The 25,880-nt window shown below is 46.8% G+C and overlaps 1 protein-coding gene and 1 long non-coding RNA gene across 6 annotated transcripts in view; one reads left to right on the forward strand and one right to left on the reverse strand.

Annotated features, from left to right (window-relative positions):
- LOC125113604 (uncharacterized) overlaps nt 1-16,328 on the reverse strand; it is a 40,589-nt gene extending 24,261 nt beyond the window's left edge. Inside the window, exons 1-2 of one of the 2 annotated variants that reach the window (XR_007131513.1) lie at nt 16,039-16,326; nt 8,772-8,951 (exon numbers count right to left, since the gene is read on the reverse strand). This is a non-coding gene — a long non-coding RNA (uncharacterized LOC125113604). Of the gene's footprint in view, nt 1-8,771; nt 8,952-16,038 lie in introns of both variants that reach the window. The other variant, XR_007131512.1, reaches the window with a different exon arrangement.
- A 1,591-nt stretch (nt 16,329-17,919) lies between these two features.
- The window catches only part of UBAC2 (UBA domain containing 2), a 178,540-nt gene continuing 170,579 nt past the window's right edge, over nt 17,920-25,880 (forward strand). For all 4 annotated transcript variants that reach the window (XM_047755766.1, XM_047755769.1, XM_047755767.1 and 1 more), the window contains exon 1: nt 17,920-18,202. In XM_047755766.1, coding sequence (XP_047611722.1) covers nt 18,172-18,202 — 31 coding nt within the window. In that variant the 5' untranslated portion in view covers nt 17,920-18,171. The remainder of the gene's footprint in view (nt 18,203-25,880) is intronic.

A 25,880-nucleotide genomic window follows, 5' to 3' on the forward strand; every position in this document is an offset into this window, starting at 1 on the left:
AATGGAGATTGGAACAGTGTCTACAACAGAGGTTTGCTGTGCGGCTAATAAATATGCCTGGTATATTGTAAATACCTGATTCATATTAGCTATTATTCACTGTTTACAATTGCCAAGATATGGAAACAACCTAAGTGTCCATCAACAAATGAATGGATATAGAAGACATGATACACACACACACACACACACACACACACACACACACACAATGGAGTATTACTCATTCATTAAAAACAATGAAATTTTGTCATTTGCAGCAACAGGATGGACTTGGAGGGCATTATGCTGAGTGAAATAAGTCAGACCGAGAAAGACAAATACTCTATGCTATCACTTCTATGTGAAATGTAAAAAATACAACGAACTAGTGACTAGACAAAAAGGGAGCAGATTTGCAGATATAGAGAACAACCTAGTGGGTACCAGGGGGGAGAGGGGAGAGGGGAGGGGAAACACAGGGATAGGGGATTAAGAGGTACCAACTCTAAGGTGTAAAATAGGGTACTAGACTAAATTGTACAACGTGGAGAATAGAGCCAGTATTTTTGTAATAATTATAAACGTTCAAAATTGTAAATCACTTTATTGTACACCTGTAACTTACATGATAGTGTATAGCAACTACAGATCAACAAATATTAAAAATAAAAAATAATCCAGTGGTTTAAAATAAAAACTTAAGAGTTGCAAAAAATAAATAAAAGTATTAATCTAAACTTTAACTGCAAAAATATATATATATTAGCTATTACTATCATCCACTGAAATAACACATCATTGACAGGAAGACTAGAAGAGAAGGCTGCCCCCTGCACATATATGTCTGGGGAGGAGGTGGGTGTGCAATGAAGCAAAAGAGGACACGGTCCACTGGAACTTATGAGGCAAAGCCTGGAAAATGCTGCTCATGAAGGTGAGTTGAGGAATGAATCACTGTGGAAAGATGCAGACCCGTGATATATTGGCGAGGGGCCACCCACCCAGAGCCTCCAGCTGGAACCTTTGAGTTCTTTTTTTAAAAGTATATAATTGTGGTAAAATAGACATAACATAAAACTCACCATCCTGACCACTTTAAGTTGCATTTACTGCATTCACAGTGTTGTGCAACTATGACCACCAGCCATCTCTGGAACGTCTTTCCATCTTTGCAAAACTGAAAATTTGTACCCCTAAAACAACTCCCCTCCTTCTGCCCCTGGCCACCACTGTTCTAATTTCTGTCTCTGTGAATTTGACCACTCTATACTCTAAGTACCTCATGTAAGTAGAATCACAGTATTTGTGGGTAGCTGGCTTATAACATCCACAAGGTGCATCCATGCTAGAATGCACGTTAGAATTTTCTTCCCTTTTAGAAATTAAAGAGGATTCAAAGAAATGGAAAGATATTCCATGCTCCTGGGTTGGAAAAGTTAATATTGTAAAAATGGCCATTCTACCCAAAGCAATCTACAGATTCAGTGCAATCCCTATCAAATTACCCATGACAGTTTTCACACAATGAGAACAAATAATCCAAAAATTTATATGGAAACACAAACGACCCAGAATTGCCAAAGCAATCCTGATGAACAAAAACCAAGCAGGAGGCATAACTCTCCCAGACTTCAGGCAGTATTACAAAGCCACAGTCATCAAGACAGTGTGATTCTGGTACCCAAACAAACATACAGACCAATGGAACAGAATAGAGAACCCAGAAATAAACCCAGACACCTATGGTCAATTAATCTTTGACAAAGGAGGCAAGAATATAAAATGGCCAAAAGACAATCTTTTCAGCAAGTGTTGCTGGGAAACCCGGACAGCTGCAGGCAAATCAATGAAACTAGAACACACCCTCACACCATGCACAAAAAGGAACTCAAAATGGCTTAAAGACTTAAACATAAGACAAGAAACCATCAAATTCCCAGAAGAGAACATAGGCAAAACATCCTCTGATATCAACCTTACAAATGTTTTCTCAGGTCAGTCTCCCAAAGTGACAGAAATAAAAGCAAAGATAAACCAATGGGGACCTAATCAAACTGACAAGCTTTTGCACAGCAAAGGAAACCATAAAAAAAAACAAAAAGACAACTTACAGAATGGGAGAAAATAGTTTCAAACAATGCAGCCGACAAGGGTTTAATCTCTAAAGTACACAAACAATTTATACAACTCAACAGCAACAAAGGAAACAACACAATGGAAAAATGGGCAAAAGACCTGAATAGACATTTCTCCAAGGAAGATATACTGATGGTCAACAAGCACATGAAAAAATGCTCAACATCACTGATTATTAGAAAAAAATGCAAATCAAAACTACTATGAAGTACCACCACACCAGTCAGAATGACCATCATTAATAAGTCTACAAATATCAAATGCTGCAGAGAGTGTGGAGAAAAGGGAACCCTCCTGCACTGTTGGTGGGAATGTAAATAGGTGCAACCACTATGGAAAACAGCATGGAGGTTCCTCAGAAAACGATGCATAGAACAACCATATGACCCAGCAATCCCACTCTTGGGCATATATCTGGACAAAACTTTCCTTGAAAAAGACATATGCACCTGCATGTTTATTGCAGCTCTATTCACAATAGCCAAGACATGGAAAAAACCCAAATGTCCCTCGACGGATAATTAGATTAGGAAGATGTGGTATATACACACAATGGAATATTATTCAGCCATAAAAAAGAACAAAATAATGCCATTTGCGGCAACATGGATGGAACTAGAGACTCTCATACTAAGTGAAGTTAAGGCAGAAAGAGAAAGACAAATACCATATGATATCACTTATATCTGGAATCTAAGATATGGCACAAATGAACCTATCTACAGAAAAGAAACAAACTCATGGACATGGAGAAAAGACTTGTGGTTACCAAGGGGGAGGGATTGGGATGGACTGGGAACTTGGGGTTAATAGATGCAAACTATTGCCTTTGGAATGGATAAGCAATGAGATCCTGCTGTATAGCCCTGGGAACTGTATCTAGTCACTTATGATGGAGCATGATAATGTGAGGAAAAAGGTATACATATATGTGTAACTGGGTCACCTTGCTGTACAGTAGAAAATTGACAGAACACTGTAAACAAGCTATAATGGAAAAAAATAAAAATCAATATTTACATTAAAAAAGAAATTTCTTCCCTTTTAAGGCTGAATTCCACCGTATGTGTCTATGACATTTGGCTTATCCATTCATCCATCCATGGATACTTTTAACCCTTAGTTCTCTTCGAACTCCATAGTCCATCAGGAACTTTCTGGGAGAGGAAAACCAACCAAGGGAACCAGTGGCTGAGCCCTGGGGCAAGAAGAAAGCTCTGATGCAGCAAAGGGCCACAGAAATGATTCTCAGACAAGGGAGGAAAGAAATTCAGCCAGTATACAGACTCACAAGTGTGCACAGGCCCTAAAAGTCACTCATACCGTTGAGAGGTGGCTTCCCCATGGTGGTCATTGCCTCTGGCTCCAAACCCATGCTTCTCTACTTAGCTTCCTGATGCTGGGCTGAAACTTTGCAAACCACACGGTGGGGCTCAACCAGTGCAGGGTACAGTGAGGCTGTGAGCCAAGCCGGGGGGGAGAAGGAGGGCCCCCGACCTCCTTCCTGCTGTGGTTCTTTGGAGCAACACCCCCAGCATTGCGTCTTCACCCCACTGGGGGCAGGGGGGGGGGCGCGGGCTGTGCTTTCCTGAAGCAGCAGCTGCATCCTGTTTCCAGTTGTTCCAACACTTAAAGAGACAGTTTCATTGCTCCCTGACCATGGCCAGCCAGCCAGCAGCCCCTCCTCAGTGGGGCCACTCCTCTTAAGATTAAGATTTTAGTAATTCCACCCATCAGTGAAGGCCCCAGAGGCGGTAGCTGCCTCCTCTGGGGTATCTCAGTGTTCTCTTAACTTTCACACAGTAAACATTCTTTGTATTTTGTTCTCTCTTTTCAAATTATTGCTGTGGGTTTTGTCTCTTGACTACAGTCAAACTGACACACCTCCAACCACTATTTCGAATCATCAATGCCCTCCCAGGCCCCGTGTTTGAACTCAAACCCTTCACTCTAAGTAAGGATGACCTGGCCTCTTGTGTCATCCAGAAAATTACATCTGTTATAGGTGACCTCAAATGTGCCCCCCACCCTATCTATAAACATGTCTATATCCAATTTGCTTATCTTCAGTCTCAAAGGAAAAAGCATTTTCTTCCTAATTAATTGCAAATTTTCCGTGGGTGCTTTTGACCCCATCCCCTCGCCACCCTCTGGGCTCCTGCTCTGTCCCTATCTCCACTCCCAATCCTTAGCTTGCTCTTTTCTAGAGTCTCCAGGGAGCTGAGTAAGCACGGGTCAAAGCAGTGGTAGGTGCTTCTCTTCTCTGCCCCTTTAACCACATCCGTTTTCCCTCATGGCACGTCCATCCCCAAGTGTGAATTTCCAGGCAAGCGCTGCATTCCCAGCATCCAACGCAGAGCTGGCCGGGCGTGAAACCCTGGGTCATGAGTCAAGTTCATCTCACCTGCCTTCACTAATCAAAGTTGTTTTAAGACTTGCATGTGCTCCAAGCAGTCCCTAGCCTAAACAATAAGATATTTGCCAGAATTGTTTTCCAGAAACTTGGAGTCAGCTGTGTCTAGTTCTCGAGTTGAGCTTGCTAAGACTGGATAGGCCCTCGGACCCTCCAACTGGGCATGCGTGAGTGCCCGCTGGGTGACCTTTCCAATGCAGAGGACTGTAGCCTAGTTAACGCCTGCATGGAACCACAATTTCCACACCTTTGTGCAACTATCTTGCCCCACGCTCCCCATGCCTCAGACTGCACTGCTTCTTTATTCGCTATCCCATAAATGCCTTGAGCCCCTTCCCTTTAGGCAGGTGGATTTAAGATTTGTATCCTAACTTGGCTGCCTTGCAAAGAAGCCCTCTCCTTGCTGCCAATCTCAGCGTTTTCCCTTGCTGTGCGGGGGTGAGCAGGTTTGGTAAGAGGAGGAGATGGGATGACAGCCAGTGTGTCTGCTGGATGGTAAGACCCACGGAGGGATCGGGGGCGGGTGGGACTTTGCAGTGAGAGCTCCTGGCACACCCTAGCCATGTTTCTCCCAGGGCGGCTCTTGAACCACCCGCGCCAGAACCACTTGGGGAATTTTGTTAAAAACGGTGACCCAAAACCCACGTGGGGGCGGCAGGGGGCGGGGGCAGGGTGGTCCAAGGGACACAGGAGCCAACTGAAAGAGCTCCCAGGGCTCAAAGCTGGGACAATTGGAGCAGATTGTCAACAAAGTAGTATTGGGTTATAACTCCAGATGCAAAATAAATATCCGTGAGTCCATACTGGTATAAATAAATGGTTGAACAAATAAACAGAGAAGAGGCAGATCTGTGCCAAAGAATTCCACCAAGTTTACATGGATACTCGGACTCAGAGAGGTGGAGCCTAACTCCCCCCAAGTGTGGGCAGCACACAGTGGCTTCCTTTCAAAGAGGACAAGAAAAGGCGAGTGTGTGTGTGTGTGTGTGTGTGTGTGTGTGTGTGTTTACAGTAGAGAAATATAACACAACCCCAGCCAGGTGATCAAGGTCAAGCAGTCAGGCTGACAGTGGGCACACTTGTTATGAGGTGATGAAAATGGCATTTTACCCCTGGGTCTTCCAACAATCCACAGCCTCAATCTTACCATGAGAAAAGCATCGGACCAGTTGCAATAAAGGAACACCCTACACACACCTGACCATCCTCCTCAAAATTGTCAAGGTCATGAAAACAAAGTCTGAAAAACGGTCACAGCCAAAAAGAGCCCAAACAGATGTGACACCTAAACTCCTGTGCTACCCTGCATGGGATCCTGGCCAGAAAAGGGACAGGAGGTAAAAAGGAAATCTGCCTACAGTCTGGGCTTCAGTTCATAATACTGTATCAATACTGGTTTGCGAATTGGGACGAGCACGTCACAGTCACGTCAGATGATAACAACAGGAGAAGCTGGGCATAGGGCTTCATAGGACCTCTCTGTACCATCTTCTCCATTTTCCTAGAAATCTAAATCTTTTCTCAAGAATAAGATCTGCTGGAAAATGTTTGGTTCTTTAAAAAAGAACCAAAAAAGATAAATGAAGTGAGCCTGTGTCCTTAAAAACTGGAAGAGAGTCTTTATTTGGGTAGCTGGCAGACTATTCCTGTGTGATGGCCGTGCAAGCTAAGTGTACGGCCCGGCCTCTCCTTCAGCAAAGGCCCCTGTGGACACTGGAGGCCCCATTTGGCCCTCGGGCAGCCAGAGACCCCACAGCGTAAACGGAGCAAAGGTAGGCCTTTTAGAAGGAGGGGGAGAATGACGCCCCCTTCTGCTTTAGCACACCCTGGGGACACCCTGGGGAGAGCAGCTCCACCCCACAGAGAATCAGGACCGGGCAGAGCTAAGCCAGAACCTGCCCTCCCAGCTCCCTTGTCAGATGGCGTGATCGCGCTGTTCCGATTCCTTACTCCTAATTACTGCTTTAGGAACAGACCGTCTCAGGAGGGCTCTGTCACAAATAGACTCAATTTTGACAACTGCCTCAGCCTCCTTGCCAATGTTCAGGCTATAATTATGAAAATGACAATAATAATAACTGCAAGAAATCACTCTAGGCAGGACCTGTTCAAAGGGCATGTGCGTGTTTAAATCTATTAACTTTAATGCTCGGAAGACCCACAGAGCAGATACTATGATACTATCATCCCCTGTTTACAGATGAGAAAGCGAGGTGCTCAGGGTTAAGTACACCCACATAGGGGTCTACACTGCTGGGAGCAGAGCGATTTGAAACCCCACTCCTGGCTCTGAGCGCTTGACCAGGACCCTCTACTATGCTGGCCCTCCCAAAAGATGAGCAGATACCTGGAGGGGTTCACCTCTTACCAAACAGCGAGATTCAAGGGGACATCACTACCTATTTATGTTTTATGTACATAACACATTGGTGTTCACGTCTTAAGATGATAGAGGACACGCAGTATGTGGTAACAGTATACCAATCATTTCTTTTCAACAAAACAAACCTGGCCTTATTACACTTGGACTGTTAGCTGGAATTTACATAACCAACCAAAGGAGGGGAGAGAGTTGTTCCGCCATGAGTTTGTTTGGAATAATTTTTTAAATGATGCCTTTTGTCTTAAAAACTGAGGTTGAGAATTTCCCTCAACCATCCAACTCTTGAGTTTATTGACAGGTTGTGTTAGAATTTCTTTTCTTTTCCTTTAGGAAATCCGGACTAAGGGGTTAGACCTTGTTGGTTTTCATGACAAATGTATCATGATCCATATTTTATGCCTCTATTTTATGTGTAGAGTCTCATATACAATTTAAACTCCATGGTGTGGGATTTCCCATCATGGCTCAGTGGAAATGAATCTGACTAGGATCCGTAAGGACACAGGTTCGATCCCTGGCCTCGCTCAATGGGTTAAGGATCCAGTGTTTCTGTGAGCTGTGGTGTAAGTCACAGAAGTGGCTCAGAACTGGTATTGAGGTGGCTGTGGTGTAGACTGGCAGCTGCAGCTTTAATTCGACCCCTAGCCTGGGAACCTCCATATGCCACAGGTGCAGCCCAAAAAAAAAATAAGAAAAAAGACCAAAAACCCCAACATTTTAACCAACCCCTATACATATGTATTATCACTGAAACAATATAAAAGAGAATGCTAAATGCTCTTGTTTATGCAGTTCTATCAGGAGACTTTTCTGCGATTCTCCTAGAACCTAACTTATGACTTTGGAAATCATTTGTCCATACCTGGTGGGGGGAAGGGAGGGTGGGATGGAGAGGAAGGAGGAGGGGTTACCCTGAAACCTGGGTATTGGTCTTAATCAGATAGGCTATGGTGACAGACACAGAGGCAACTGCCTTTGAGGAAAGCCTTAATACTTATTGTTCCTGAGAGGAGGGAGCACATCAGGCTACACAGGCCACAGGGGGATGTCCTGGGGTCCATCAGGAGGCAGAAGGGGTGGGGAGAGAGCGTGGTCCAGAGTCTGCTGTGGTTTCTGCAGGGAGGAATGGGTGAAGAAGGGCAGGCAAATTTGAGCAAGTTTAGGATTGGATGGTTTGAATAACTGGGGTGGTCTCTGAACCATAGGGGTGGTCTCCAGTTGTCTGGTACCGGCCCTGGGGTAATTAGGGCAGGGGAATATTGGTTTGGGTTGTGGGTGTTAGATAAAGGAGGGGCCAGGGTTAAGGGGTTCGGGCTGGTTGGTTTGCATGTGAAAGGCGTGCTTCCAGGCAAGTTGTTTACTATTTCTAGGAATCTGTAGCCCTGAGAGGAGCAGTCTTTCCAAACCCCAGGATGTTAACGCATCACAAAGCACACACCACACAAAACCAAACCAAACCCAACCATGATGAATACAGGAGCCTGGTGTCCCAGAACCAGATCTGGCTGACCTCTGTGAAAGGCTGAGGGCAAGTCTAGTCACACAGGCCGCACACATAATCCAGGAGCGGTGCAATGGCAACATGGGGCGGGACTGACTGCTGATCAGAGCGTGGGGAGCGCCACAAGCGCACGCTACCTGGAGAGCCAAGCAGACAGGCAGCATCTGTTAGCAAGGGAGCTGATGAGGCCAGCCTTCCCAGGAAGGTCACTGGTCCTTGGAAGGGCATGGATGGCGTATTGATCAGGGTTCTCCAGAGAAATGGGATAGGGAGGATGCATATCTCTCCTTATCTGTCCATTTCTCTATCTATCTATTGAGCCAAAAGGAGAAATTTCCTGTAAGGAACAGGCTTACCTGATTGTGGCTGGAGACTCAGGGAGAGCTGATGCTGCAGCTGAGTCCGAAGGCCACCTGCTGGCAGAAGTCCCTCTTCTCCAGAGGAGGCCGGTCCTCCTCTTAGGGCCTTCGACTGACTGCGTGACATCCGCCCCCGCCACCGCTGCCCCCATGGAGGGTTGTCTTAGTCTATGCGGGCTGTTACAACAAAAATGCTATAGACTGAGTGGCTTAAACAGCAGAAACGTTATTTCCCACATAATGGAAGCTAAGAGGGCCAAGATCAAGGTGCTGGCCAAGTTGGTTTCCGGCGAGGGCCCTCTTCTTGGTTTCCAAGTTGACAGCTCCTTGCTGTGTCCTCACAGGGCACAGAGAGGGACAGCGTTTCTCTCCTCTCTTCTAGGGGCACCAGCTCTGCCCGCATGACCTAATTACTTCCCAGAATCTCCACCTCCGAACCCATCACATTGGGGATTAACGCTTTGCCATGAACTCGGCAGAGGGATGAAAATATTCAGTCCATAGCAGGGCTGATCCGCTTTACTGATTTACTGATTTAAATCAGTGTCTACTGATTTAAGTATTCATCACACATCTAAAATACCTTCATAGCAACGCAGATGTGTTTGACCAAATGTCTGGGTATCGAGGCCTAGACCAGTTGACACACTCCTCACCAAAGGGTGCTCCTATCATGGCGCAGTGGAAACGAATCTGACTAGTATCCATGAGGATGTGGGTTTGATCCCTGACCACGCTCAGTGGGTTAAGGATCCGGCGTTGCCGAGAGCTGCGGTATAGGTCACAGACGCGGCTTGGATCGTGCGTTGCTGTGGCTGTGGTGTGGGTGGGCACTGTAGCTCCAATTCAACCTCTAGCCTGGGAACCTCCATATGCCGCAGGTGTGGCCCTAAAAAGCAAAAAAAAAAAAACATAAAAATAATAAAAAGAAATAAAAAAGACCTTCATAGCAACTGCGGATGTGTTTGACGAAATGTCCCTGGCCCAGTTGACATGTAACATTCACCATCACAGATGGGGTGGTGCAGTGCAACTGCAAGCGTGAGAAGGCGGGGAGCACCCTGTGCGCCCTGCTCCTTCACTGCGGCGTGAAGCCGACGCTGGATCCCCGGAAAAGCTGAAGCCCACCCAGCTGTAGAACTGGAAGAAGCAGCACATGCGGCTCATTCACTGAAGTCAATAAAGAAACATGTATATTGAAGCCCTACTGTGTGTGTGCCAATCACCGTGCCCGGCCTTGGGAAAACAAAGATGAAAGACAGGCCCTGCTTGCAGCTGAGTGGGGAGGGTGGCAGTTACCCGAGGAGTGTGCCACACGCTCATCTGCAGAGGCAGGTCAAGGACTGCCGAGACGGTGGGAAGCAGCAGGTGCCAGGTAAGGCAGTGCTGAAGCCAGGTGAGTCAGTGACTCACTAGTCAGTGGCTAGTTTCCTCCTTGGTGCTGATGCGATCAGAAAAGAGCCTTAACTTAAAGCAGTTTCTGATTTGGTGAACAGCATTGGCAGAAAGATTTTTACCAGCGCAATTTTTGGGTTCACGTTCTTATCGCCAGAGACGTGGCACATGAGATTAACCGTTGGGACGGGGGACAAAATCTCAGCTTTAACCTAGATGGAAATTAAGAAAGAGGAAAGGGGTAACAGAAGAACAGCAGATGGAATAAAAATATGAGTTAAAGAGAGAAGGTGAGGAAGTTCTCTTGTGGTGCAGCAGGTTGAGGAGCCGGCAGTGCCGAAGCTGTGGTGCAGGCAGCAGCTATAGCGCAGGTTCCATCCCTGGCCTGAAAACTGCCACATGCCACAGGTGTGGAAGAAAATAATAAAATAAAATAAAATAAAATAAAATAGGAGTTCCCGTCATGGCTCAGCGGAAACAAATCTGACTGGCATCTATGAGGATGCAGGGTCGATCCCTGGCCTTGCTCAGTGGGTTGAGGATCTGGCGTTGCTGTGATCTGTGGTGTAGGTCACAGACACGGCTCGGATCCGTGTTGCTGTGGCTGTGGTGTAGGCTGTCAGCTACAGCTCTGATTCAACCCCTAGCCTGGGACCCTCCGTATGCTGCAGGTGCGGCCCTGAAAAGATGAAAGACAATAAATAAATAAATAAAATAAAAATAAGGAGGAAAAGGTGAGCGTTGCTAGTTTACCTTAAAAGCACACAGACAAGTAGGTGGCTTAAAATAACAGAAACAGATTGTCGTGATTCTGGAGGCTGTGCTCCCCTGGAACCTGTAGGGAGAGTCCTTCCTTCCCTCTTTCAGTTTCTGGTCTTTTCCTGGCAATTCCTGGTGTTCCTTGGCTTGGAGATAGAGCACTTCAATCTCTGCCTCTGTTGTCACATGGCACTGGCCCTGTGACATTTTCTTATAAGGCATCGGTCATGGTGGACTTTGGTTCCCCTCTACCCCATCTTGACATCCTAACGAGTTACATCTGCAATTACATTTTTCGCAGATAAGACCACACTGCCAGGGACTGGGGGTGAGGACGTCAACATACTTTTTTGGGGGGGTATACAATTCAACTCACAACAGGGAGAGAGTGGAAGGTGTAGGTAAGAGTCCTGAGTTTAGTTTTCAAGAAAAATAGAAAAGCTAAAATCAATCAGCAAAATTAAGCGGCATACGATGGTCAGTTTTTAGTACTTTACTGTGAATTTCCAGCTTACTTCCTAAAAGTTAGGAAATATTTTCATGTGTTCTTTTTTCACCAGCTGCCTGTGTATGCCTATTTCTATTGCATTTCTATAGATTTACAATAACAAATATTACCAACAATGGGACCAAGAGTGATAAGGACTTTCCTACACTGATGTCCTAAATTACTGGGATTGTCTCACCTTGGGAAAAGAAGAAATGAATGACTAAATGACTATGATTTGTTTTAGAACATGATGTTGGCCGTGTCAGTTCAAATCAATGCGCTACTACCGGTCAGCACGATCTGGCCGTGAAGCTGCACGAGCAAAATTAAATGTTTGAGCCCATGGTGATGCTAACATCTCTGAGTAGGAGAGATAAGCTCCTACTTCTGTTGATACAATCCTGGGGGAAGCAGATCTTGGGCCCTGGCCTTGCTCTGATGGACAGGAGGTAGCTGGGCAGTTCTGCAAGAGGATATATCCTGGGCAGAGGGGGAGATTCTGATGTTTGGCATGTCTGTCCTGTTTTGACGGTGCTCTGAAATCCAAGGACCCAGGGCTGCAACATCATGGCAACATCATGGTCCAAGAAGAGTCAGTTACATGGCATCAAGCCCTGGCCATATCCATTAAGAGGAGGGAAATGCCAGTCCCCCAAAAATGTCCTGCCCTAGGGCCTGGGTGGAGAGGATAAGGGGAATTGGCCATCTGGCCTTATTTCCTTCTGTCCACTTTTAGCAGATGCTGCTGTTGTCCCAATCATATCCTCTTTGCCACGTTGAAGGTGACCTAGAGCTTCAGGGGACGACTGCTGTATAAGTACCTGTGTCTCTGCCCGAGGGCTTTCTCTGGATGTAGGAGTGTTCTCGGCCCACGCATGGAGCAGGCTGAAAGTGCAGGAGTTTAAACCTCCAGGAGCAAGCTTCACCCAAGGAGAAAAGAAGGTGGTGTGAAAACAGCGCAGCTTCCCTGCGCATTGAGGAGACGGCTTTGTGGTGTGTTCTGCTCAGTCTCTCACAGGGTCTCCACTAGGACTCACTTCCAAGGGCCCGCAGCTGTAACCCACTCACTACTTACTGCCTGTGTCACTCCCCTGGGGGTCACTCATCCTGCTTTCTGGGATTGCCTCTCAGATAGAGAGGTGAGATTTGCACCCAAATCCTTGTCTCAAGGTTGGCTTTTGGGAGAACATAGGTGAATAGCATTACATCCAATATCCCCTTTTAATTAGGAGTATTCAATCTGTTTAAACAACATGGACAGGCTAAGGTGGTACTGACAACCCTGCAATGGAAGGATAGGAATCCACTGGATGTTTTATCCTGGGCTGTGGGCAAGATCCTGTGCACTTGATCAAACTTTCCCTCAGAGAGGAAAAATGGATAAGGAACAGAGTAATCCTATTTGTGAACAATTACAACTATTCTAACCAATTGTGAACAATTATAACTATTCTAACCAATGTTTAGTGTTATGGAATATATACGGCCATATATCAGGATAATTAAAAGCTTCTGTTTCCTATTAATAAGTCATAAACCAGGAGTTCCCTGGTGGTATAGTGGTTAGGACGCTGTGCTTTCACCACTGTGGCCCGAGTTCAATCCCTGATCTGGAGACTGAGATCTCACACAGGCTGCTGCATGCCACAGCCAAAAATAAAAGCAAAAATAAAAAAGTCATATACCTAAAAACAAGACATAGGAAAATGTCTTCTACACATGATATATAATTTTGAAAATTACCTATGATTATATATAATTTTGAAAATTACACATGATGCTATTCAGAAGCCAATTAGCTTGTTAAATGTATGCATGGTATAGATGTATGAATACATGTATACATCTGATGTAACCATTCTCAATCCTAGGAGACCCAACTTTCCCTTTACAACAAATCTTCTGTAATTCTAATATACTAAATGAGACTCAAGAAAACTATACAACATTTTCATAACCAATATAACGTCCTTCCTTTGATGTCATGAAATAAGGGGAAAATGTGTAAGAAAATAATATATATTTTGATCTACAGGTGTTTGGATGTGACTATACTAAAAGACATAATGCTTATATTCACTTACAAATATATTAGTTTGTACATAAGAGAAGTAAGAAGATGAGAAGCGATGCCACATGGGATATACAGAAAAATGAACACGCGGTAGAATAGTAAGTAATGGAGGACGAGAAGGTTCAAGTGCGGTGCCAACAGACCAGCATGTTTGTATGCGACACGAGGAAGGGAAGTAACCTTCACTTAGCCTCCAAGAAAGAGCAGACAGTCAGGGTGAAGAAGATGAGGCTGCATATGAGCTGCTTTAAAATATTTCCCTATGTTTTGAGGAGTAGTGATGAAATCTGATAGAAAACTGATTTCCCGTTTTGAAATCTCACCATATGAAAGGGCATACATTCTAGCTCTAGAACTTAGACCCTGGAGATCACATCCTTTGCTGTGTGATGGAAAACAGATATGAATAAAAAAAAAAAAAGGAAAGAAAAAAAGCTCTAGGGAAATGATGTGGTGGACTTCTAAGGGGGGTACTGGAGGAGGACTGGGGGGGCACACCAACCATCACTCCCTTAACAAATTCCCCACACTATGATTTCCATTTGTACTTTGCTCAGCATCACTTTCATATCATTGTGCTACACGGACAAGAAAAGCAGAGGCTGGATGGTACAATAGTGTCAGCCCCTGTCCTGAGCCTTAACGTGTTGGGGGCAACTTCCTAACTGCAGCTCTGGTTCTGCCCACTCCCATGGGGGGCTCAAGTGCGTGGGGGAAGCCCTTAGTGACTGATGGGAATCAGTGGATAAATATCCCAGCTGCCTCCCCCTCTGGTGGGATGAGAGTGGGGCACTGGCTCCAGCTGCCCATTGTGCTACTTTGTTTGATAATTCATCTCTATTGGCTTCCATCCTTCTCCTCCCATTCTCCCAGGGGTCTTTCCTAGGACCACTTTCCAAGAATTGCAAATGAATTTGAAATTTGGTCTCAGAGTCTGCTTCTGGGGAGACCCAAACTAAAACAGATTCAACACGACATAGCGAGGCAAACAATGATTCCTATAATGGACAGAATTAGCTCTCCATAATATGATCCAGAGAAGAGACAAAGTGGGAACCTAGGCTCTGGCAACAGAAATGATACACAGGAAGCGATCTGGGGCTGTGATAAGGGCTGGATGAATTACACTAGTGCAGGGTTTCTCAACCTGCACCACTGACATTTTGGGCAGGAGATGGTGGGACACTGTGGGAGGCTGCCTGTGTACTGTAGGATGCTGAAGAGCCTCTCTGGACCCCGCCCAACAGATGCCAGTGGTAGCCCCCTCTCCCAATTCTCACACCAAAATTGTCTCCCAATATTGACAAGAGTTCCCTGGAAGCTAAAATCAGCCCATTTGGAACCACCTGAAATGTGCTCCTTCTCAGATTTCAATGTGCAGAAATCAGCTGGGGTCTTATTAAATGCTGCTTTAATAGGACTAGAGGAGGGCTTGGCACTCTCTGGTCCAAACAGGATCCCAGGTGAGGTCAAGGCTGCCTGTTTTCTGGAAGGCAAACCTGCAGCCCTCTACCACTCAACATGGATGGGTCCTCAGAATGCAAAGCAGAGGTACACGCAAGCTACAGATTGCTGAAAACACTTTCAAGCAAGATCTGCGTACCATATTACATCATCACACGTTTAGTTAAGAATGGTTGCATGGAGTTCCCGTCGTGGCGCAGTGGTTCACGAATCCGACTAGGAACCATGAGGTTGCGGATTCGGTCCCTGCCCTTGCTCAGTGGGTTAACAATCCGGCGTTGCCGTGAGCTGTGGTGTAGATTGCAGACGCGGCTCGGATCCCGCGTTGCTGTGGCTCTGGCGTAGGCTGGTGGCTACAGCTCCGATTCAACCCCTAGCCTGGGAATCTCCATATATGCCGCGGGAGCGGCCCAAGAAATAGCAACAACAACAACAGACAAAAAGACAAAAAAAGACAAAAAAAAAAAAAGAATGGTTGCAGAACTGAACATAAATAAGTGAAGGGTCTGTGTCTGTCTTTTAAACTTCAGAGTGCTTTATTTCCTATTTCGGCAGTTCTCAAACCTTTCGGTCTTGAGATTCTCTTAACATTCATAAAAATAATTGAGAACTGCAAGAACTTTTGTTAACAAGGGTTTATATCTATTGGTATTTACCATATTAGAAATTAACTAAGAAACTGAGAAAATTGTTTAACTTTTTTTTTTTTTTTTTAAGGGCTGCACCTGAGGCATATGGAAGTTCCCACGCTAGGGGCTGAATCAGAGCTGTAACCGCCAGTCTATGCCACAGCCACAGCAACGCCAGAGCTGCCAGATCTCAGCCTCGTCTTCAACCTGCACCACAGCTCACGGCAACACTGGACACTTAACCCACTGAGCAGGGCCAGGGATCTAACCCTGAATTCTCATGGATACTAGCCGGGTTCATTACTGCTGAGCCACAACGAGAACTACTATTTGAAAGTCATTTAAAAATAATAATAATATACTCATTGCATGTTAACATATTTTTCGTGAAAAATTACTGTACTCTCCCAAACAAAAATTATGGTGAAGAACAGCATTATTTGGCATTCTTACCTATATGGAACATCTGGCTTAACAGAAGGCAGCTGGTTCCTCGTATCTACTGATGCTTTGTTGTGATTCATTGTTTTGGTTGAAGTACACGAAAAAAATCCAGCCTCACAGAGATAATATGAGATTGAAAAAGGAAGCATCTGCATAGTCACTTCAGATAATATGGATATTCTTTTTTGATATAACACCATAGCTTAACAAAAGTAGTTTCTTAAGGTTTCTTAAACGTTTGTTGCAATGAGAAATCTGCAACCTTATCTTGTGTACTGTTAAACCTAAAAGTTATTGGTTTAACTTGCAGTTTGAATTGATCTCTTACCCATTAATGGGTTTTTTTTTGAGTTTTTTTTTTTAATTAAAATACAGTTGATTTATAATGTGTCAACTTTTGCTGTACAGCAAAGTGACTCGGTCATTCATATATATATGTATTTTTTTTTCTGATATCTTACATCATGTTCTATCACAAGAGATTGGATATAGTTCCCTGTGCTATGCAGCAGAACCTCATTCCTTATCTATTCTAAATTTAATAGTCTGCATTTACTAACCTCAAACTCCCAGTCCACCCCACTCCCTCCCCTCCCCCTTGGGACAACCACAGGTCTGTTCTCCATGTCTGTTTGAGTTTATTTCTGTTCTGTAGATAGGTTCATTTGCCATGCATAGTTTTGTGACATCATGTACTGGTCACCTGGAAAATACTGGTTAAGTTAATCTTTCCAACTGTACAGAGGGAAGGAAACTTCTGTATACTCCTGAGTGATTTAAGAGTAAATGGCAAACAATGTCTTTGTACCACTGTAAAGATACCTTTAGCCTTTTGTACTGCTTAAGTGGAGGGATGGTGGTCCCCACACCTACTATGAGAACCACTCAGGAGGTCCTATGCTGGCTACCGCCAAGGGCTTTCTGCAAACATGATACCCTGAAAGTATCATTTTTATGGCAAAAAAAGTCAACTGGATGAATCTCAAGCTAAACATAATATGTATTTCAAAAGTGTGAACAAACTTTACAAATAAAGCCTAAAGAAAAGTCACTTTACACAGTATAAATGGTAATATTTTGGCCCACTGGCACCTCTCCTTAAGGGCAGGAACTGTATTCTGTTGATCTACAAAGTTCACATTTAGCCCAGTGCCTGGCCCATACAAGCAGTCAAATACTACCTTTTTTTGTAGCCTATCCTTTTCGTTCAGCCTCGTAGTTGGTCAATTCCACCGTATGTATTTCTTAAAGACTGCACAACATTAAAGTTTCCAAGCTCAAACTCACTTAAAAAACCGTAACTTTGCTTTAGCAGGGAGTAAAATTTTTGCAAGGGAAAACAATTTAAATGGCATGGGTCCAGAAGGACTCCAGGGCAGAGATGTGGGGAGCACCGTTGCTCCGCCACAGACTCACTGCGCCTGGGACACCTGGACACCGGCCACCGCGGCGGAGAGGAACGAGGGTCCAGGGGCCACGACCCTCAGCACTTTTTTGGGGATTTCGCGCGGAACCGACATGGGAACGCGGAGGGGCAGCAGGACAGCCCTACTCTCAGCGACCAGGAAGGCCTCCCAGCTCTGCTCCCCTTCCGTCCGCAGAGCTGCCTCTCGCACTTCGCTGGACACCGGAACTCGACACAAGCTGTCAGCAGTCGGCAGGGGAGCGAGCGCCGGAGCCGGCACGGGAGGACTGAGCATGCGTGGTGCGCGCCGGGCGTCCCGTCCGGCGAGAGGTTAGAGGTCGCCGCCGGAAATGCGCCCGCACCGGCATTCCAGGGGGACCCGCTGCTTTCGCGGCTCCGAGGGGCTTGGGGACAGCGCTAAGCACTAGTGTGAGGCTCCCAGGAGTTACACTTGTTCCTGCCAAACCATCCTACTCCTTTTCCAAGGCTCCCGCGGCCGTCGGAAAAAGCCAGAGAAGCGGCCCCTTTCGCCGCGGATGCACTTCCCTTCCCCGGCAGGAAGGGAGGTGGAGAAGGAGTTGCGCATGCGCTGTTCGCGGGCGGCCCCTGGAGTGGAGTGGAGTTGAGTTGCCGGATTCACCGCCCCGCCGGGAGTGCGCCTGCGCGGTCGCCGGGCTCCCTCCGCCTCCGCTTCCCCTCCCCCTGTCCCCCGCTGGGGCTCTGGGTCCGGCGGGACCATGTTCACCAGCACCGGCTCCAGTGGGCTCTGTGAGTACCGGCCGCCGCCATCCTGGCTGGCTCCTCCACGCCACCTTGGGCAGCTCCTTGAGGAGGCTGGTGGCTGCGGGGACTCTCAGGGCTGCAGGAGGTTTGGGGGCCGATCTTCCATCCCCTTGCCAGAACCTTGGTAGTTCCTGTCTGTGGCGGGGCAGGGGACACCGCCCCCATCTCGGCCTGGAGGGACGAGTGGGAGTGAGTCCCGCTCCCAGCCCCCCCACCTCTGAGCCCCAGGTGCGATGCTCAGGTGTTCCCGGGGCTGCTGCAGGTGGGCCAGGCGGTTAGGGTCGGGCTGGGTTGTTCTGGTGTTCTCCTGGCCCTGCCCCTTGCCCTCAGCGGCGCGCCTGCCAGGTAGAAAGTAGAGGCTGTCCGAGTGGAGGTGGTGTTGGAACCTCGCCCCCTTCCCCATCACCTTGTTCCATTCATTTAGGCTGCAGAGGGACCAAGCTGGCTTTTCCCCAAACGATGCAAATTACAGCCTCTGTTTCTGGAGCTGACCCTTTAGATTTACTTTGACTTTTTTTTACGGCCCCCCCTCCCCGTCTCCCTTAGGAGTTTTTAGATAAACAAAAACTAATTAAAGTACTTCAAAGTGGGAGCAAGTTTGGAGGTAGTTTGGCAGGAAAGCAGGAACATTTCTGCTAGATGTTTTTTTTTTTGGATTGTCAGTGGTGGTCAGAAGATAGAGAGCGAAGAAGTATATATAGCTTTTTAAAGAACTTTCTTTTTCTCGCTAAAGTGGCTTCATTGACTTTTGGTAAGGTGCCATGTATGCTAACTAAACAGTGCCGAGACTAGGCACGCATCAGCTGCAGTGAACTCTTGGAACAGCTATAGTTTTTGCAGTTGGTGTCATTGTTGGTACTTCATGTCTGTACGTTTGAAGTCAATCTTGCGGAGGCAGTAGATACTTCCAGATATTAACGAACTGTTGTGAATGTTAGGAATCTTTTCCTGAAAATACCTGTCTTAGTTTGGGAGTGAGTATCAGGGCCACAGGCATAATTTTGCATCTCTCTGCCTTCTCAGCTTTTTATGTTTTGAAGCGGGCTTAATATTTGTGATTTCCTGGGTTTCATAATTAATTTGATTTATGGCAGCTTTCAAGCGTTGGCCTCAGAGTACGTTACAACTACTAGGTAATTAATCTTCCCCAAACTGCCCTTTGGGTAAAGAACATTATGACTGTTGAAATTGATAGTCAAGAAGGTGGGGTGTGATTTTCCTGGAATCATAACGTGAGCTGTGCATTGTGAATGTGAAATGAACGGTAGTTTTCAGTTGTATTTGTTTTCTTTAATCATTTGGAAGTATCCTTCCTTGCTGACCAAAACACCTTAAAAATTTAATTGGCAAGCAAAGTCTGTTATTGGTTACTATTCTGTATGAGCCATGATTTTGACAAAGGTTATGCAAATTTGATACAGGGTGACTCTGGGGAAGGTAATGCTTGATTACCTGTGGCACATGGTTGATGAGTATTGAATTCTAGGAGCCAAACTGATGCTTAGGGAGAGGCCAAGGCCAAAGGCTCCTCCTCAGCTGTCTTGCCCTGTTTTGAAATAAATGTATCTGCAGCATAAGAACTGATAGAATGGCCATTCCTCAGAAGGCCATGTCTTATATGCTCACTCAACAAACATTTTGAACCTCTGCTGTGGGCTGCACACTGCTGGGTGCTCAGATGGCCACACTGGACAAGCCTTGATGCCAGTGTTTGCAGTGCATACAGTGGTGTTGAGGCACCATTTTCCCACATCTCATGGCAAGTCTGGGTGAGAAATTTTTCTTTGCAAGGCTACCCACTGAGAGGGAAGTGAGTTCCTTTTGATGATAAGTCGTGTGGCCCTTTGGGAAGTCAGAGTTCTGATCCTGAGTGAGTGTCCTGAGGATGAATAATCCGCCAAGCGCAGCCCCTCGGGATGCTGAATAACATTGTCTTTTCGAGGGAAAAATCCTGGCCATTTCCTACCACCTGTGCATTTCTCCCATCTGTGACTGCGGGATGGTGGTGCTTTCCTCGTACACTTGCTTCGCCCCCATTCATTTAGTTATTCCACAGTTGGTGTCTGTTGAGCCCCCACACTGTTCGTGCACAGAGGATGAAGTGGAAGACAGGAGAAGGAAGAGCAACATCCAGTACGTTAGCTCGGGATTCACATCGTGTCCTGAAGAAACGCGTGGTGTAGGCTGCAGTTACAAAGGACTCCAGCAGGATGCTTCAGGGCGCCGGGGACACTGCTGCGACACATGTGGTCAGGGAAGGTGTCTGGGGAGGTGACCCAAGAGGTGTGACGGAGCCAGCATGTCAGTTTTTGTTGAAAAGTGTGCACCTTGCAGAGAGGGAACAAGCAGCACAGAAACTCTCAAAGAGGCCCAGCAGGGCGTCCTCCGGGTGCCGCCAAGGCAGTAAATCAGGGGAAGGGCATTTGCGGCCATGTCTTTGTATTGCTTTCCGCCTGGCATGTAGCTGTGCCAGGATAGAAGTGCATAGACATCGTGTTCATGCCTTATTTTAGATCCTTGCTTGGAGACCAGTGCTGCCACTCAGCTGCATGTTGAGTAATAGATGTATCATTTCTTAACATTTATCAGTAAGTGTTCCTGAGAGGTAGTCACCTCACAGTGTAGTCACTGTGTAACAGTGGACTCAACTGAGGTTAACTGTGTGTCTAAGGGAGTCCAGGTGTCCTTCCCACCCTCAAGGAGTTCCATGTCTGGTGGGGGAGTGTGTTTTAAAAAGAAATGAAATGACTTCTGTACTAGGACCTGTGGCTTTATTGCAGAGGGAGGGCAGGTGGGGGAGAGGCACTGTTAACTTCCAGCGTGGGCAGTATTTCAGCTGATTTTGAGGGATGAGTTAGAGTTTGTCAGGCGTGCAGGTGGGGAGAGGGCTTCTCGGAGGGGCAGAGATTGGGCAACCCTGGCAGCGAGGCAGGGGGTCAGGCATTAGGCGAGCGTTGATTATGGCTGAAGGGGGCAGTCCCTGCACGGAGGGGGTGCAGTGACGGCGTTCAGAGGGCAGGTGAGTTGAGAGCTGGGAACAGCACTCAAGAGAGAGAAGAGGCGTGGCTGTGCTGCCTCACCAGGAACACAGACGGGACGGGATGGCAGAGCGGAAGCAGAAACAGGTGAAGATCTAAAACACTCCTTGGGAAGGCGTCATGTTGCCGGGGGAGGCAAGAGATTATTGTTGGGCATGTGAACAGGGTTTGCCATGTTTGCTCCCTGTGTCCTGCTGCAATACGGCGGCCATAAAGCATCCCAATGTCCAGATTCCTGGGTCCCCTCCCAAGAGAGTCACATTCAGAAGGGCTAGTGTGGGCAGTTTTTAAATCTGAATTTTTTTTTGTCTTTTTTTCGCTATTTCTTTGGGCCGCTCTCGAGGCATATGGAGGTTCCCAGGCTAGGGGTCGAATCGGAGCTGTAGCCACCGGCCTACGCCAGAGCCACAGCAACACAGGATCCGAGCCGCGTCTGCAACCTACACCACAGCTCACGGCAACACCAGATCCTTAACCCACTGAGCAAGGACAGGGATCGAACCCGCCACCTCATGGTTCCTAGTCGGATTCGTTAACCACTGCGCCACCACGGGAACTCCTAAATCTGAATTTTTAAAACATTGAGGGGGAGGTTCTGATGGACAGATTTAGATCAAGGCAAGAGGCTCACCAGCAGAAGGGGCTAAGGTGGGGGGGTGTCGAGAGGGAGCAGCTCCTTTGGGGGAAGATATTTGATGCCAGAGGAGCTGAAACGTCCATTCAGAGATTCACAGGGACATCTGGAGAGAGGGAGCTGGCCTGGATGTGGGTGGTTCGGTGGGAGGAATGCCGTGGGTGTCACTGAGGACACCGGAAGCAGTGCATGGAGTTAGAAGGCTGAGGACAGAACTTGAAGCAGTTCCAGTCCTGTGTTTACGGCCTGATGGAGAAAGGCAACGGTAGAGAAGGCGAAGGTGGTGGTTCTTTAGGAGAAAACCGCCTTCCCCAGCCTAATTTGATTTGCCCTCTTTCATTGTAAACAAACTCCTGCAGCTTCTTCACTGTCTCTCACGATGACTCTGATCATCAGACTCTTGATGCCTCTGTCTCCTGTTTACAGCCCATTTCTAGCATCTTCCACATCCAGTCTGGAAGCCATGGTTAGTTACCCGTGTTGCATTCTCATCCAGACTCTGGCCGCCTGGGACCTGCTCTGCTCACCCAGCAAAACCCCAGCCTCATGTTCAGGTGTGGTGTCCAGTCTGAGCAGAGTCCTTGGCACGATCGCTCAGTTAGGTCCCTTGGATTCGATCATCTCCCTGTGCTCTTCCTGTTTCATTGTCAGGACCATTGCCACCAGCCATCCCACTCTTAACCCATCCCAGTTGTGAGGGCCACCGCCTGGGCACGGCTTCTCGCTGTCTTGTTTGCAGCCACACTGTAACGGTTGTTAGAGAAGACATCCTGATGTCGGCCATTGAGCCGATTTTTGAGGGATGAGTAAGTTTGTCAGGCATGTGAATCTAGTTCCGTTTTTCTAGTCTCAGAGAAGGAGGCACCCCTCCCCTAACAGGCCCAACCTCTACCTGTTCTTAAGTCATTCTTTGCTGCCTTTTCTAGTGACACTGCCTCCTTCCCTCTCTGCCTGGCACAGGGTGAAAGCTGATGCTTGGGCTCTTCAGAGACTCCAGAGTACTTCAGATCCCTTATCTGTGGGAAGGAGGTAGTATTCCTGTGTTTTTGGGTGGTTTGTGAAGATTGAAAGATTTCCTATGTGTAAAGCTCCTGGAGTTTTGTCAGGGTTAAGTATTTTTAGCTGCATCCTTCTTTGGAGTCTGTTCTTAAAAAAAACAGGCACATAACCCCTCCATCTATTGGCCAAGTCCTCTACCTGCCCAGCTGCTGACTCCTTGGTTTCTTCTTCACAACCCAGCTTCTTGAAAGATGTCTTTTGGAGTTCCCGCTGTGGCTCAGTTAAGAAGCTGACATTGTGTCCAAGAGGATGCAAGTTCGATCCCTGGCCTTGCTCAGTGGGTTAAGGATCCGGTGTTGCCGTGAGCAGTGGTGTAGGCTGGCAGCTACGGTCCAATTCAAGCCCTAGCCCGGGAACTTCCACATACCGCAGGTGTGGCCTTAAAAAGAAAAAAAAAAAAAATGTCTTCTCTTTCTCACTTCCCTTCACTCTCTAGCCCTCTGCAATTAATGTGTTTTTTGATGGTCACCCACTTGTGACACTGTGGTGTGATGCTGTTCTTGTCTCCCTGCAGCCTGCTTCTGCCCCACCACACCACTGAGGGTAAGATGACTGGGGACTTCCTTGTTGACAGATCTGTGGGTGCCTCTGAGTCCTTATCTTAGTAGAATGTTTTCTTTCACTGGCCTTGATGAACACTTTTTTCTAAAATTCTTTTTTTTTTAATTGAAGTATAGTTAATTTACAACATTATATTAGTTTCAGGTATGTGACATAGTAATTCAGTACTTTTATAGACGATATTCCATGTAAAAGTATTTGTAAAATATTGGCTGTATTCCCTGTGCTGTACATTACACATGGAATCATTTGTTTTATACCTAGGAGTTTGTGCCTTTCCAAAATTCCTTGTTCTTTGACTTTTTCTTCCTATTTCCTGACCACATTTATTTAGTTTCTTTCATATTCTCAGGGCTTACTGGATTTGGCATTAAGTTATTATTACTTTAAGAAGAGCAATTTCCCTGCTCCTGTTGTGGCTCAGTGGAAGCGAATCTGACTAGTATCCATGAGGAGGCAGGTTTGATCCCTGGCCTCGCTCAGTGGGTTAAGGATCCAGTGTTCCCTTGAGGTGTGGTGGAGGTTGTAGACGTGGCTCAGATCTGGCGCTGCTGTGGCTGTGGTGTAGGCCAGCAGCTACAGCTCCAATTCACCCCCTAGCCTGGGAACTTCCATATGCCTCAGGTTCGGCCCTAAAAAGACCAAAACAAAACAAAAACCCAGAAGAGCAGTTTCCGTGGATCATTAAGGCCAAAACCGACTTTTGCCCAGGTAAGGAGTGAACAAGGTAGAGCAGAAATAGCGCGGAGGGCAGGGATGGCCAGCTGGGTAAATGTAAGGGAGCACAGCTGGAGTCAGCATCTAGAGTCTCAGGCTAACTAAACACACGCAGCCCTGAGGTGGGAACCAGTGCAAGTTTATCAGAGTGAGAAATACAGTTTTCAACTAAGTTGGAGCTTTCCCTTGAGTGAAGCTCTTTTTGATCCGAAACATTAGTTAGGGAGCCTGGAGTCAGATGCAGTTAGAGAAGGTTGAAGAGTCTGAGGCCCAGTGGTGCCAGCCTGTGGTAAGGGCATTCTTCTCACTCTAGAGGTGGGCGAGCTCTAAGGGGAGTCAGTCAGGCTCTACAACCCCCACCTTCATTTCAGCGTTAGGATCCTGCCGAATATCCTGCCCCCAGCATCATGCTAAAGTGGACACCTGCAGAATTTCCTCCTGCAGCTGCTGCTGTGCTCTCAGGAGAGGCCAAACCATGTTCTTACTGATGTATTCTTTCTTTAGGTATGTTTTAAGTGTGTTGAATGCATAGCTTGTGGGAGACGATCAAAATAAATCTTTATTTTTATCTTTCACCATCTCTTTAAAATCCACTCAGCGTGGAAAGCTTTTCTCCTTTATGAAAAGGCATCAGGCCCCAGAACTTTTTATTTACTCTTCAAGTTATTGATTCAGCCACTGTTTAACGAGCACACCTGTGACCCAGCCATTCTTGTAGGTGCTGGAAATTTAGTAATAAATGAAGGACAGAAGGTACATTCATGGCGGTGATCTCAGGAACTAGAAGTCACAAAACGTAGGCTCAATTTAAAGATTAAAAGTATCCGGTTGTGTATTAACACTTGGTCTTCACTCGAAGGTAAGGCTTCGTCTCCCAGTTAAGATCTGTCGTTGGCAGCCACTTGCCATCAAAGAAAGTGGTGTAGTTGGCTTCCGTCCATTTGTGTCCCCTGTGACCCTCAGGTTTCCTGTTTGTGACCTTACTGGGTTCCGGAGAGGGAGGAAGATGGGATGGTGAGGAACTAGGGTAGTTCTTCCTTGGCTCTGAGCCTGGCACGCGGTGGAAGCTGACTCTGGCCAGCGGGCGCCGTGGAGTTTCCAGCTACTCCCCTGACCTGGGGGGGTTGCATCTTTAGCTCCTTGGAACTCAGGTCCACCCACGGCTTTCCTCCTTCTGGAGCCTGTTTGGCCTGCCTGAGGGCACCGTTGGAATGAATCAGGGATGGCCCCTCTGTTGGTTCTGGCACGTGGCCCACCTCTGCTCTGCTGGAATTGCCGATCCTTTGCCCCGGTTGTGCATTTTAATCTCATTGATCAGCACGGCTTCTCCTCCTCCTGCACCGTAGAAACTGCCCCTCAGGGGTCATACCTTCAGCTCACCGCGTAGGTCCTTTGACCCCCCTCTTGCTGGATGTGCCCACAGCGCATCAGTGGTGGGCAGGACTCTGAGCCGTCCACTTACTCTTTATAGTCATGATCTGGCTGAGAGGAGCCTGACTTGTGGCAGTACTTTTGGTTCTCTTTGTGGAATCTGCATTTTGATGTGGAGTCTGCCTCTGGTATGCAGCAGCCCTTGTGGAGACTGCAATTTTACCCTCTTGTTTTACTTGGGTTTCTGTTTTGCAGGCCAGGGATCATCTGTCCAGCCTCTTTA

This window comes from Phacochoerus africanus, chromosome 13, assembly GCF_016906955.1.
Source record: "Phacochoerus africanus isolate WHEZ1 chromosome 13, ROS_Pafr_v1, whole genome shotgun sequence".
NCBI classification, from domain to species: domain Eukaryota; kingdom Metazoa; phylum Chordata; class Mammalia; order Artiodactyla; family Suidae; genus Phacochoerus; species Phacochoerus africanus.